The 13725-nt window shown below is 40.3% G+C and overlaps 1 protein-coding gene across 2 annotated transcripts in view; it reads left to right on the top strand.

The window, feature by feature from the left end:
- Positions 1-13725, top strand: part of slc27a6 (solute carrier family 27 member 6) — a 47377-nt gene that overhangs the window by 14016 nt on the left and 19636 nt on the right. For both annotated transcript variants that reach the window (XR_014379009.1, XM_045693823.2), the window contains exon 5: positions 12184-12378. Coding sequence is in view for 1 of the 2 variants with exons in the window: in XM_045693823.2 (XP_045549779.1) it covers positions 12184-12378 (195 nt within the window). In the remaining variant the exon portion in view is untranslated. The remainder of the gene's footprint in view (positions 1-12183; positions 12379-13725) is intronic.

Here is a 13725-nt window from a genome sequence, read left to right as displayed (position 1 = left end):
TTCTCACAATGTTTATCACCTTCTGGCTCAGCCTGTTCCTTTCCTTCAAGGTTAGGAACTCTCTGAGGTTTTACTCCCTTGACCATCTGCTTCTCTATCTCTCTATACTAATTGCATACACACATTTCATTCCCTCTCCAGTGGTTCCGGAACTAATCAGACTAATCGATCCCTACATTGATTATTCATTAAACCTACTGTATGACTAATAATTCATCATGGTTTATTGATTCATTTACCTTTATTAGATAATTCTCTTATCACAATCTTCATCAGATGACACTCCTAGGACATCATGTTACACAATACATGCATTTTTTGTTTGATAAAGTTCATATTTATATATAAAAACAGCATTTTACATCGGCGCGTGACGTTCAGAAAATCTTTTCCCTCAAATGCTTCCGGTGAATCAGCGCTACAATTTACAAAATGACTATTCGAAAACATTGTTAAAATGTAATATTGTCATTCAAAGAATTATAGATTAACATCTCGTGAATGCCACCACTTTGCCAGATTTAAAAATAACTTTACTGGGAAATCACACTTTGCAATAAACGACGTGGTATGCTCAGAAAAATAGGCTAGGCGATACATGTTAGAGCCATCTTGGAACCATCAACCATCAAAAATACTATTGTAAATATTCCCTTACCTTTGATTATCTTCATCAGAAGGCACTTCCAGGAATCCCAGGTCCACAACAAATGTAGTTTTGTTTGGAAAAAGTTAATAATTTATGTCCCAATAGTTCCTTCTTGTTAGCGCGTTCCCGAAGGCTACTCAAAATGTACCGTAGTGTGCGGGACTTGTCGTCACGAATGTGCAAAAAAAAAATATTTAACCTGTTGGTGATAGGGGGCAGTATTTGCACGGCCGGATAAAAAACGTACCCGATTTAATCTGGTTACTACTCCTGCCCAGTAACTATATGCATATAATTGTTTGATTTGGATAGAAAACACCCTAAAGTTTCTAAAACTGTTTGAATGGTGTCTGTGAGTATAACAGAACTCATTTGGCAGGCCAAAACCTGAGAAGATTCCAAACAGGAAACGCTCTCTCTGACTATTTCTTGGCCTTCTTGATCATCTCTAACCAAAACAGGGGATCTCTGGCATAACGTGACATTTTCTAACGCTCCCATAGGTTCTCAGAAGGCGCCAGAATGATGAATGGTGACTTTGCAGGCCATGGCTGAAAAACAGTAGCGCATTTGGATAGTGGTCGATCTGAGAACAATGAAACTGTGGCGCGTGCACGAGCCGACACCATGTCTTTATTTTTTGGTCTTTGAACGAAAACAGGGTTTCCCGGTCGGAATATTATCGCTTTTTTACGAGAAAAATCGCATAAACATTGATTTTAAACAGCGTTTGACATGCTTCGAAGTACGATAATGGAATATTTTGAAATTTGTCACGAAACGTGTCGGGCGCGTCACCCTTCTTTACCCTTCGGATAGTGTCTTGAACGCACAAACAAAACGCCGCTATTTGGATATAACTATGGATTATTTGGAACCAAACCAACATTTGTTGTTGAAGTAGAAGTCCTGGGAGTGCATTCTGACGAAGAACAAAGGTAATCCAATTTTTCTAATAGTAATTCTGAGTTTGGTGAGTACCACACTTGGTGGGTGTCAAAATAGCTAGCCTGTGATGGCCGGGCTATCTACTCAGAATTTTGCAAAATGTGCTTTCACCGAAAAGCTATTTTAAAATGGGACATAGCGATTGCATAAAGGAGTTCTGTATCTATAATTCTTAAAATATTTTTTTTTTTTGTGAACGTTTATCGTGAGTAATTTAGTAAATTCACCGGAAGTGTTCGGTGGGAATGCTAGTCACATGCTAGTCACATGCTAATGTAAAAAGCTGGTTTTTGATATAAATATGAACTTGATTGAACAAAACATGCATGTATTGTATAACATAATGTCCTAGGAGTGTCGTTCTGATGAAGATCATCAAAGGTTAGTGCTGCATTTAGCTGTGGTTTGGGTTTTTGTGACATTATATGCTAGCTTGAAAAATGGGTGTCTGATTATTTCTGGCTGGGTACTCTGCTGACATAATCTAATGTTTTGCTTTCATTGTAAAGCCTTTTTGAAATCGGTGTGGTTATATTAACGAGAGTCTTGTCTTTAAAATGGTGTAAAATAGTCATATGTTTGAGAAATTGAAGTAATAGCATTTCTAAGGTATTTGAATATCGCGCCACGGGATTCAACTGGCTGTTGAGTAGGTGGGACGCAAGCGTCCCACCTAGCCCATAGAGGTTAAGTTCCTTCAAACATGTCAAACGTTGTATAACATAAATCTTTAGGGCCTTTTTCAACCAGAGCTTCAATAATATTCAAGGCGGACGATTGCATTGTCTTACTAAACGTTTCGAAAGGGGAGGGTAGCCATGGGCGGCCGCGTCATAGTAGTAAATGGCCCTCCCCCTGTGACCAAGTTCCACAGCCTCTCTTTGGGTCAGTTTGTACCATAGAAGACTCAAACCACTTTGTAAAGACTGTCGACATCTAGTGGAAGCCTTAGGAAGTGCTAAATGATTAATAAGCCCCTGTGTGTTTCAATGGCAAAGGTTTGAAGTGATTTCCACACATCAGATTTCCATTTCCTGTTAGGATTTGTCTCAGGGTTTTGACTACCATATGAGTTCTGTTATACTCACAGACACCATTCAAACAGTTTTAGAAACTTTAGGGTGTTTTCTATCCAAATCTACTAATTATATGCATATTCTAGTTACTGGGCAGGAGTAGTAACCAGATTAAATCGGGTACGTTTTTTTTATCCGGCCGTGAAAATACTGCCCCCTATCCCCAACAGGTTGCTTTGGACACCTGGATTGTGCAGTATTTGCACATTATTATTTAAAAAATTCTTCAAGCTCTGTCAAGTTGGTTGTTGATCATTGCTAGACAGCCATTTTCTAGTCCTACCATAGATTTTCAAGATGATTTTAAGCAACGTATAAAAGAAGCAACTTGGTAAGCAACTCCAGTGTATATTTGTGTTTTAGATTCCTGTCCTACTGGAAGGTGAATTTGTCTCCCAGTGTCTGTTGGAAAGCAAACTACCAGGTGTTCCTCTATGATTTTGCCTGTGCTTAGCTCAATTCCATTTATTTTTGTCACAAAAAAACTCTAGTCCTTGCCGATGACAAGCATACCCATAACATGATGCAGTCACCACCATGCTTGGATTTGCCCCAAACATAATGCTTTGTATTCGGAACTTAAAGTTAATTTCTTTGCAGGTTTACTTTAGTACCTTATTGCAAACAGGATGTGTGTTTTGGAATATTTGTATTCTTTACAGGCCTCCTTCTTTCTTACTCTGTCATTTAGGTTAGTATTGTGAAGTAACTACAATGTTGATCCATCCTCAGTTTTACATTTACATTTTAGTCATTTAGCAGACTTACAGTAGTGAATGCATACATTTCATACATTTTTTCCCCCGTACTGGTCCCCAGTGGGAATCGAACCCACAACCCTGGCGTTGCAAACACCATGCTCTACCAACTGAGCCACACGGGACTTAAACAGTGACGTTATTCCCCTGAAGACTGGATTCTGGAGCACAAGATCGTCCTTCTGATCTCTGTAAAGATGGACCTCTTTTGGTTTTAGGTCTGGTCTCTGCCACTCTACTGACTGATACACAGCACTGCCAGTGCTTCTCAGGGTGCAAGGCAGGATGGCATCATCACCAACTAAGGCCACAATTTCGCCGAAAGGTGACTAGTTTGCATCCCTGGTACACGACAAGAAGCATCTTAAATCGTTAAAACCGTTTTCTCCTATCACAGCCATTAACCTCTATGGGACCCCTTCCCATTCTCATCCCGGTAACAGGATTGCTTGACAAGATGGCAAAAATCGAATTATTTCAATTTCTCAAATAATCAACTATTTTACACCATTTGAAAAATAAACATCTCCTTAATCCAACCACATTGTCTGATTTCAAAGAGGCTTTACGGCGAAAGCATGAAGTTAGATTATGTTAGGACAGTACATAGACAAAAAATTACACACAGCCATTTTCAATGCGAGGACAGGCGTCACCAAAAGCAGAAAACCAGCTAAAATTATGCACTAACCTTTGACAATCTTCATCAGATGACACTCCTAGGACATTATGTTAGACAATACATGCATTTTTTGTTCTATCAAGTTCATATTTATATCCAAAAACAGCATTTTACATTGGTGCGTGACGTTCAGAAAATGTATTTCCCCCAAAACTCCCGGTGAATCAGCACTACAATTTACAAAAATACTCGTCATAAACGTTGATAAAATATTAAACTGTTATTCAAAGAATTATAGATTAACATCTCCTGAATGCAACCGCATTGACAGATTTCAAAATAACTTTACTGGGAAAGCACACTTTGCAATAATCTGAGTACTGTGCTCAGAAAAATACACTACGCAATACAGATAGCTGTCATCTAAATGCATAAATAGCATTAGAAATATTCACTTTAATAATCTTCATCAGAAGGCACTTCCAGGAATCCCAGGTCCACAACAAATGTTGTTTTGTTCGATAAAGTTCATAATTTATGTCCAAATAACTGTTGTTTGCGCGTTCAGTCAGCTACTCAAAATGTTGGACGCGCGAGGAAAATGTCACGACGAAAAGTCAAAAAAGAAATCTATTTATGTTCGTTCAAACATGTCAAACGTTGTAAAACATCAATCTTTAGGGCCTTTAGAACGTGAAGATTCAGTAATATTCTAACCGGGCCATTTCAGTGTCTTGAAAAACGTTTTGGAACAGAGCTACCTCTTGTGTGAATGCGCACCAATGAACTGACATCCTTCCCTGGGTCACCAACTTCCCAGCCTTCTCATTCGGTCTCTGTTCATCATAGATGCCTCAAACAACTTTCTAAAGACTGTTGACAACTAGTAGAAGCCTTAGGAAGTGCAAAATGAATCCTTAGTCACTGTGTGTTCGATTGGCAATGACTTAAAAAACCTACAGGCACCAGATTTTTCATTTCCTGGTTGTATTTTTCTCAGGTTTTTGCCTGCCATATGAGTTCTGTTATACTCACAGACACCATTCAAACAGTTTTAGAAACTTCAGAGTGTTTTCTATCCAAATCTACTAATAAAATGCATATTCTAGTTTCTGGGCCAGAGCAGTAACCTGTTTAAATTGGGTACGTTTTTCATCCGGCCGTGAAAATACTGCCCCCTAGCCCAGACAGGTTAAACTCTTAACTTTTTGAAAGTCACCATTGGCCTCTTGGTAAAATCCCTGAGCACTTTCCTTCCTCTCCGGCAACTGAGTTAGGAAGGACGCCTGTATCTTTGTAGTGACTAGGTGTATTGATACACCATCCAAAGTGTAATTAATAACTTCATCATGCTCAAAGGGATATTCAATGTCTGCTTTTTTACATTTTTACCCATCTATCAATAGGTGTCCTTCTTTGAGAGGCATTGGAAAACCACCCTGGTCTTTGTGGTTGAGTCTGTTTGAAATTCACTGCTCGACTGTATGTGTAGGTTACAGAGATGAGGCATGTTAAACACTTATTGCACATAGTGATTCCATGTTATTATGTAACTTGTTGAAATGTTTTACTCCTGAACACATTCAGGCTTGCCATAACAATTCATTTGTAAACATTTTTAAAACCATAATTCTCTTTTGACATTATGGGGTATTGTGTGTAGGCCAGTGACACAATCTCAATTTAATCAATTTTAAATTCAGACTGTAACACAACAAAATGTGAAAGTCAACGGGTGTGAATACTTTCTGAAGGCATCTGGCTAACAAGTCCACTGATTGTATCATCAAATGACTTAATCATCATTTGGTCTTTATGAAAATCTTATTTGTTGCTGAGAAATTCCCATCACCACAAACCCCCTCCAACTTCCCTACCTGAACTCCCACTGCACTAGCATCACAAGCTGACAGGAATTTGGTTATATAAAAAAAATATTCAATTTGTTCCAATAATTATACTTTTCCAAGGCGAGAAAGTTCTTTTCGGTCACAGCTACTCCCCGAACAAAGTAGTGATCGGAAAACATTGTGAGCGATTTGTGTTGCGTTTTCATGGCTATAGGACAACAGGGACTTTTGTTAGGTTGTCCGTGTTCCAAATCTGTATCTGTTTCCCCTCTCCTCCCTATCAGGATAGAATAGTTCCACCCTGGCTGACCGGGCCGAACGAGAGTGCAGAGCTCAAAGAACTCTTTGTCCCCTCTTTCTCTTTATCTCTCTCCCTCTGTCATCCTAATGCACGTGGGTGGAAGGCTGGCAGTGGCACAGGCCTCCCCACAGATGGACAAAAGTTGACACATTCAGTACGCACACACACACACTGTCACACAAGGCAAGCATCCACACACACACACAAACATTCATTACAAGTGCTCTTGACGCATACACACAGGCCGTATATACGGTACACACAGGCCTTGAGGCCATAGTGACCTAAAGCGCTATCTCACGACAATTTCACAACGGCACAGAGGAAAATGAACCACAAACAAAAAAAGCACACAAGGCACGCTCAAGCATGGAATGGCAGGGCCAGGAGCAGGCCTCATTCTTTCGCCATTGTAAGGGGTCCAAACAGATATGAATGGACGAGTATGATATTATTCAATCTGTCCTTGTGCTTCTCCAGTCTGGCGGCAATTATTGGGAAAACGGAATGTGTGAGTGGATGAGCAAACATGGGCGGACGTCTAAGACATGGGGGGCAGATGTCACTTTTAGAAAAGCACTGTGACACAGCCAGCTTCAGAATGTACACACATATGTAACCGATGTGAAATGGCTAGCTAGTTAGCGGTGGTGCGCGCTAATAGCGTTTCAATCGGTGACGTCACTTGCTCTGAGACCTTGAAGTAGTAGTTCCCCTTGCTCTGCAAGGGCCGTGGCTTTTGTGGAGTGGTGGGTAAAGATGCTTCGTGGGGTGTCAGTTGTTGATGTGTGCAGAGGGTCCCTGGTTCGAGCCCAGGTTGGAGTGAGGAGAGGGACGGAAGCTATACTGTTACATACATGCATGCATACATACATACATACATACATACACTACTGTTCAAAAGTTTGGGGTCACTTAGACATTTCCTTGTTTTTGAAAGAAAAGCAAATTTTTTGGTCCATTAAAACATCAAATTGATCAGAAATACAGTGTAGACATTGTTAATGTTTAAATGACTGTTGTAGCTGGAAACGGCAGATTAAAAATAAATATATATATATATATATATATATATATATATGGAATATCTACATAAGCGTACAGAGGCCCATTATCAGCAACCATGACTCCTGTGTTCCAATGGCACGTTGTGTTAGCTAATCCAAGTTTATCATTTTAAAAGGCTAATTGATCATTAGATAACCCTTTTGCAATTATGCTAGCACAGCTGAAAACTGTTGTGCTGATTTAAAGAAGCAATAAAACTGGCCTTCTTTAGACTAGTTGAGTATCCGGAGCATCAGCATTTGTTGGGTTGGATTACAGGCTCAAAATGTCCAGAAACAAAGACCTTTCTTCTGAAACTCGTCAGTCTATTCTTGTTCTGAGAAATGAAGGCCAGTCATTTACATTTAAGTCATTTAGCCTCTATGGGCTAGGTGGGACGCTTGCGTAACAGCCACTTGCAGCCTGTGGCGCGATTTTCAAAACCTTAAAAATCCTATTACTTCAATTTCTCAAACATATTACTATTTTACAGCTATTTAAAGACAAGACTCTCGTTAATCTAACCACACTGTCCGATTTCAAAAAGGCTTTACAACGAAAGCAAAACATTAGATTATGTCAGCAGAGTACCAAGCCAGAAATAATCAGACACCCATTTTTCAAGCCAGCATATAATGTCACCAAAACCCAGAAGACAGCTAAATGCAGCACTCACCTTTGATGATCTTCATCAGATGACAACCCTAGGACATTATGTTATACAATACATGCATGTTTTGTTCAATCAAGTTCATATTTATATCAAAAACCAGCTTTTTACATTAGCATGTGACGTTCAGAACTAGCATACTTCCGGGGAATTCGCTAACATTTTACTAAATTACTCACGATAAACGTTCACAAAAAGCATAACAATTATTTTAAGAATTATAGATACAGACCTCCTCTATGCACTCGATATGTCCGATTTTTAAAATAGCTTTTTGGTGAAAGCACATTTTGCAATATTCTAAGTACATAGCCCAGGCATCACGGGCTCGCTATTTAGACACCCGGCAAGTTTAGCACTCACCATAATCATATTTACTATTATAAAAGTTTGATTACCTTTTGTTGTCTTCGTCAGAATGCACTCCCAGGACGTCTACTTCAATAACAAATGTTGGTTTGGTCCAAAATAATCCATCGTTATATCCGAATAGCGGCGTTATGTTCGTGCGTTCCAGACACTATCCGAAATGGTAAAGAAGTGTCGCGCGCATGGCGCAATTCGTGACAATAAAATTCTAAATATTCCATTACCGTACTTCGAAGCATGTCAACCGCTGTTTTAAAATCCATTTTTACGCCATTTTTCTCGTAGAAAAGCGATAATATTCCGACAGGGAATCTCCTTTTCGGCAAACAGAGGAAAAAAATCACAAAGGCGGGGGCGGGGGTCACGCGCATAAGCCCAGAGTCCCTTGATCGGCCACTTGAGAAAGGCGATAATGTGTTTCAGCCTGGGGCTGGAATGACGACATTCTGTTTTTTCCCGGGCTCTGAGAGCCTATGAAGACGTGGGAAGTGTCACGTTAGAGCAGAGATCCTTAGTAAAAGATAGAGATGGAAAAGAAGTTCAAGAAATGGTCAGACAGGCCACTTCCTGTAAAGGAATCTCTCAGGTTTTGACCTGCCATTTGAGTTCTGTTATACTCAGACACCATTCAAACAGTTTTAGAAACTTTAGGGTGTTTTCTATCCATATGTAATAAGTATATGCATATTCTAGTTACTGGGTAGGAGTGGTAACCAGATTAAATCGGGTATGTTTTTTATCCAGCCGTGTCAATACTGCCCCCTAGCCCTAACAGGTTAGCAGACGCTCTTATCCAGAGCGACTTACAAATTGGTGCATTCACCTTATGATATCCAGTGGAACAACCACTTTACAATAGTGCATCTAAATATTTTAGGGGGGGGGGGGATTAGAAGGATTACTTTATCCTATCCTAGGTATTCCTTTAAAGAGGTGGGGTTTCAGGTGTCTCCGGAAGGTGGTGATTGACTCCGCTGTCCTGGCGTTGTGAGGGAGCTTGTTCCACCATAGGGGTGCCAGAGCATTCCATGCGAGAAATTGCCAAGAAACTGAAGATCACGTACAACGCTGTGTACTACTCCCTTCACAGAACAGTGCAAACTGGCTCTAACCAGAATAGAAAGAGGAATGGGAGGCCCCGGTGCACAACTGAGCAAGAGGAAAAGTACATTTGAGTGTCTAGTTTGAGAAACAGACACCTCACAAGTCCTCAACTGGCAGCTTCATTAAATAGTACCCACAAAACGGCAGTCTCAACGTCAACAGTGAAGAGGCGACTCCGGGATGCTGGCCTTCGAGGCAGAGTTCCTCTGTCCAGTGTCTGTGTTCTTTTGCCCATCTTAATCTTTTCTTTTTATTGGCCAGTCTGAGATGTTTTTTCTTTGCAACTTTGCCTAGAATGTAGGCCGTCATTGTAAATAAGAATTTGTTCTTAACTGACTTGCCTAGTTAAATGAATGTAAAAAATATATATATCTGTACATAGGGCAAACTTCACTGCAGAGCCATTGGTCTTTTTCAACCATTTCAGTCATGCTCTCTTCCCACCAAAACTGACCTCCTTGAATGAAATACTTGTTACCACAGTATTATTTCATTTATTTAACCTCGGTTAATCTCAGACTTCCTCGTTTAAACAATCTTTATCCCAGAGGAGACTGGCAACAAATAAAAACTGAGCCAGTATAAGGAATACAGACCACGGCTAAATAAAAACCCACATTGATGACTTCAAGTATTGAGAATATTCCTTAAGCATTTTGTAACGTTATTACCAATTATTCTTCATATTCACAGGCAATTTCTACAAAAAGGCTAGATTGGTGTCCATAGACTTGAAATCACTGGCCACTTTAATAAACGGAACACTAGTCACTTTAATGTTTGCATATCTTGCGCTACACATCTCATTCATTTGAAGCCGGAAGTTTACATACACTTAGGTTGGAGTCATTAAAACTTGTTTTTCAACCACTCCACAAATTTCTTGTTAACAAACTATAGTTTTGGTAAGTCGGTTAGGACATCTACTTTGTACATGACACAAGTCATTTTTCCAACAGTTGTTTACAGACAGATTATTTCACATATAATTCACTGTATCACAATTCCAGTGGGTCAGAAGTTTACATACACTAAGTTGACTGTGCCTTTAAACAGCTTGGAAAATCCCAGCAAATTATGTCATGGCTTTAGAAGCTTCTGATAGGCTAATTGACATCATTTGAGTCAATTGGAGGTGTACCTTTGGATATATTTCAAGGCCTACCTTCAAACCTAGTGCCTCTTTGCTTGTCATCATGGGAAAATCAAAATAAATCAGCCAAGACCTAAGAAACAAAATTGTAGACCTCCACAAGTCTGGTTTGTCCTTGGGAGCAAAAGCCTGAAGGTACCACGTTCATCTGTACAAACAATAGTATGCAAGTATAAACACCATGGGACCACGCAGCCGTCATACCGCTCAGGAAGGAGATGTGTTCTGTCTCCTAGAGATGAACGTACTTTGGTGCGAAAAGTGCAAATCAATCCCAGAACAACAGCAAAGGACCTTCTGAAGATGCTGGAGGAACAGGTACAAAAGTATCTATATCCACAGTAAAATGAGTCCTATATCGACAACCTGAAAGGCCGCTCAGCAAGGAAGAAGCCACTGCTCCAAAACCGCCATAAAAAAGCCAGACTACGGTTTGCAACTGCACATGGGGACAGAGATCGTACTTTTTGGAGAAATGTTCTCTGGTCTGATTAAACAAAAATAGAACTGTTTGACCATAATGACCACTGTTATGTTTGGAGGAAAAAGGGGGATGCTTGCAAGCCGAAGAACCCCATCCCAACCGTGAAGCACTGGGGTGGCGGCATCATGTTGTGGGGGTGCTTTGCTGCAGGAGGGACTGGTGCACTTCACAAAATAGATGCCATCATGAGGTTGGAAAAGTATTAAGGACAACAAAGTCAAGGTATTGGAGTGGCCATCACAAAGCCCTGACCTCAATCCCATAGAAGATTTATGGGCAGAACTGAAAAAGCGTGTGCGAGCAAGGAGGCCTACAAACCTGACTCAGTTACACCAGCTCTGTCAGGAGGAATGGGACAAAATTCACCCAACTTATTGTGGGAAGCTTGTGGAAGGCTACCCAAAACATTTGACCCAAGTTAAACAATTTAAAGGCAATGCTACCAAATACTAATTGAGTGTATGTAAACTTCTGACCCACTGGGAATGTGATGAAATAAAAGCTGAAATAAATCATTCTCTCTGCTATTATTCTGACATTTCACATTCTTAAAATAAAGTGGTGATCCTAACTGACCTAAGACAGGGAATTTTTACTAGGATTAAATGTCAGGAATTGTGAACAACTGAGTTTAAATGTATTTGGCTAAGGTGTATGTAAACTTTCGACTTCAACTGTATATACAGATTCTATACTATCCTACTCTTAGTTTTTGCCGCTCTGAATCGCTCGTCCATATGTGTATATAGTCTTAATTACGTTATTTACATATTTGTGTATTGGGTATATGTTGTGAAATTGTTAGATATTACTTGTTATATATTACTGCACTGTCGGAGCTAGAAACACAAGCATTTCGCTACATCTGCTAAACACGTGTATGTGACCAATAAAATTTGATATGTGTATTATTTTACATTTCAGTCATTTAGCAGATGGTCTTATCCAGAGCGACTTACAGTAGTGAGTGCATACATTTTTCATACTTTTTCAAACTGGTCCTCCGTGGGAATCGAACAAGCACCATTCTCTACCAACTGAGCCATATACTGTATATTATTGTCAACCTTGCCATTTTATTTACAGTGTTAGTTCTAAATGGAGGAGTGCTCTGCTTGTATCTAACATGCTGTTGACTCCATTTCCCATCAGGCTGAGGGGGAGAAGAAGCACAAGGTGCACATGGGTGTGGGAAACGGGCTCCGGCAGGACGTGTGGCGGGAGTTCCACCGGCGCTTCGGCGAGATCCGCATGTGCGAGCTCTACGGCTCCACAGAAGGCAACCTGTGTTTCATGAACCACATCGGCAAGATCGGAGCTGTGGGCCGCTCCAACTTCTTCTACAAGGTGAGAGGTTACAAAAAATTGTTATTCGCCAACCTGGCAACCCATTGTATGGAAATTCAAAGCTGGCTTATGTTGGAACAAATTAATTCTGGACAACTATGTATTTTCAGTGTTTCCCCTTTATGCTTTTTGCAGCAGCACACCACTGCTGTCGAAAAAGATCTTAGGGGAAACACTGATTTGTATCATGCCCAACATCGGCCCCCATTAGGGGCACGTTTCCCAGACACGTACTAAGGCTAGTCCTGGAGGAAGTAACTCTTACAATGGAGAATCTCATTTAGTTCTGGACTAGGCTTAATCTGTGTCTGGGAAACCAGCCCTTAGTCTGCCACTGACTCAAACGTGAGACATTGGCCTATGTTGATACACGCAATTTGGAAACCCAATGGGGTCAAATGGAAAACCAATTGTGGCTTTTGTGAATGTGGTCTACAGTGTAAGCTATCAAGCCCAACATGGCAACCCACTTGATATCCTGACAGAGTATCTGTTAGTGTTTGTCTACTGTTGCCTTGTGCATCATAAATTGTCATTTCTGATTTTGGTTACAATTTGTAAAATAAGCCCAATCTGCTGATTTGAGCTAGCATGGTCCCAGATATGTTTGTGCTCTTCCAAACTCCATTGCTTATTGTGAAGCCAAACATTTGGCACGACAATGAGTGACGAGTTGACATGATAGGACAAACAGACTGAAAAACTAACTGAAACCTGTCCCGAACAAGGGCATTGAATGCAATGGAATTCATCCTAGTAGGAACTCACTTAGTCAGACACAGAGAGATCATATAACATTTAATAAAGAAATATAATTTAAAAAATGAACTACTTAATTGTTCTAAGTAATTATTACTGGCCTGGACTGAACATTGGATCCAGAATACAAGAGTAGTCTCTAAATCCGAAAGTAATTTTTAAAAGTTAATTTGGCCCCGATGCAATTTCAATGATGTTGTAAATCAGTGTTTCCCAACTCCAGTCCTCCAGTAACCCCTACAGTACACATTATGTAGGGCGGTGTTTCCCAACTCCAGTCCTTCAGTAACCCCAACAGTACACATTATGTAGGGCAGTGTTTCCCAACTCCAGTCCTCCAGTAACCCCTACAGTACACATTTTGTAGGGCAGGTTTTCCCAACTCCAGTCCTGCATCTATGCTAGAGGTGTCACTACAGACCCTGGTTCGATTCCAGGCTGTATCACAACCGGCTGTGATCGGGAGTCCCATAGGGAGGCGCACAATTGGCCCAGCATTGTCCAGGTTAGGTTTTGGCTGGGGTAGGCCATCATTGTAAATAAGAATTTGTTCTTAACTGACTTGCCTAGTTAAATAAAGGTTAATTA

Source organism: Salmo salar, chromosome 01 (assembly GCF_965601325.2).
Source record: "Salmo salar chromosome 01, fSalSal1, whole genome shotgun sequence".
Lineage (NCBI taxonomy): Eukaryota > Metazoa > Chordata > Actinopteri > Salmoniformes > Salmonidae > Salmo > Salmo salar.
Note: the sequence above shows the minus strand (reverse complement) of the source record. Positions and strands in the feature narration are given on the sequence as shown.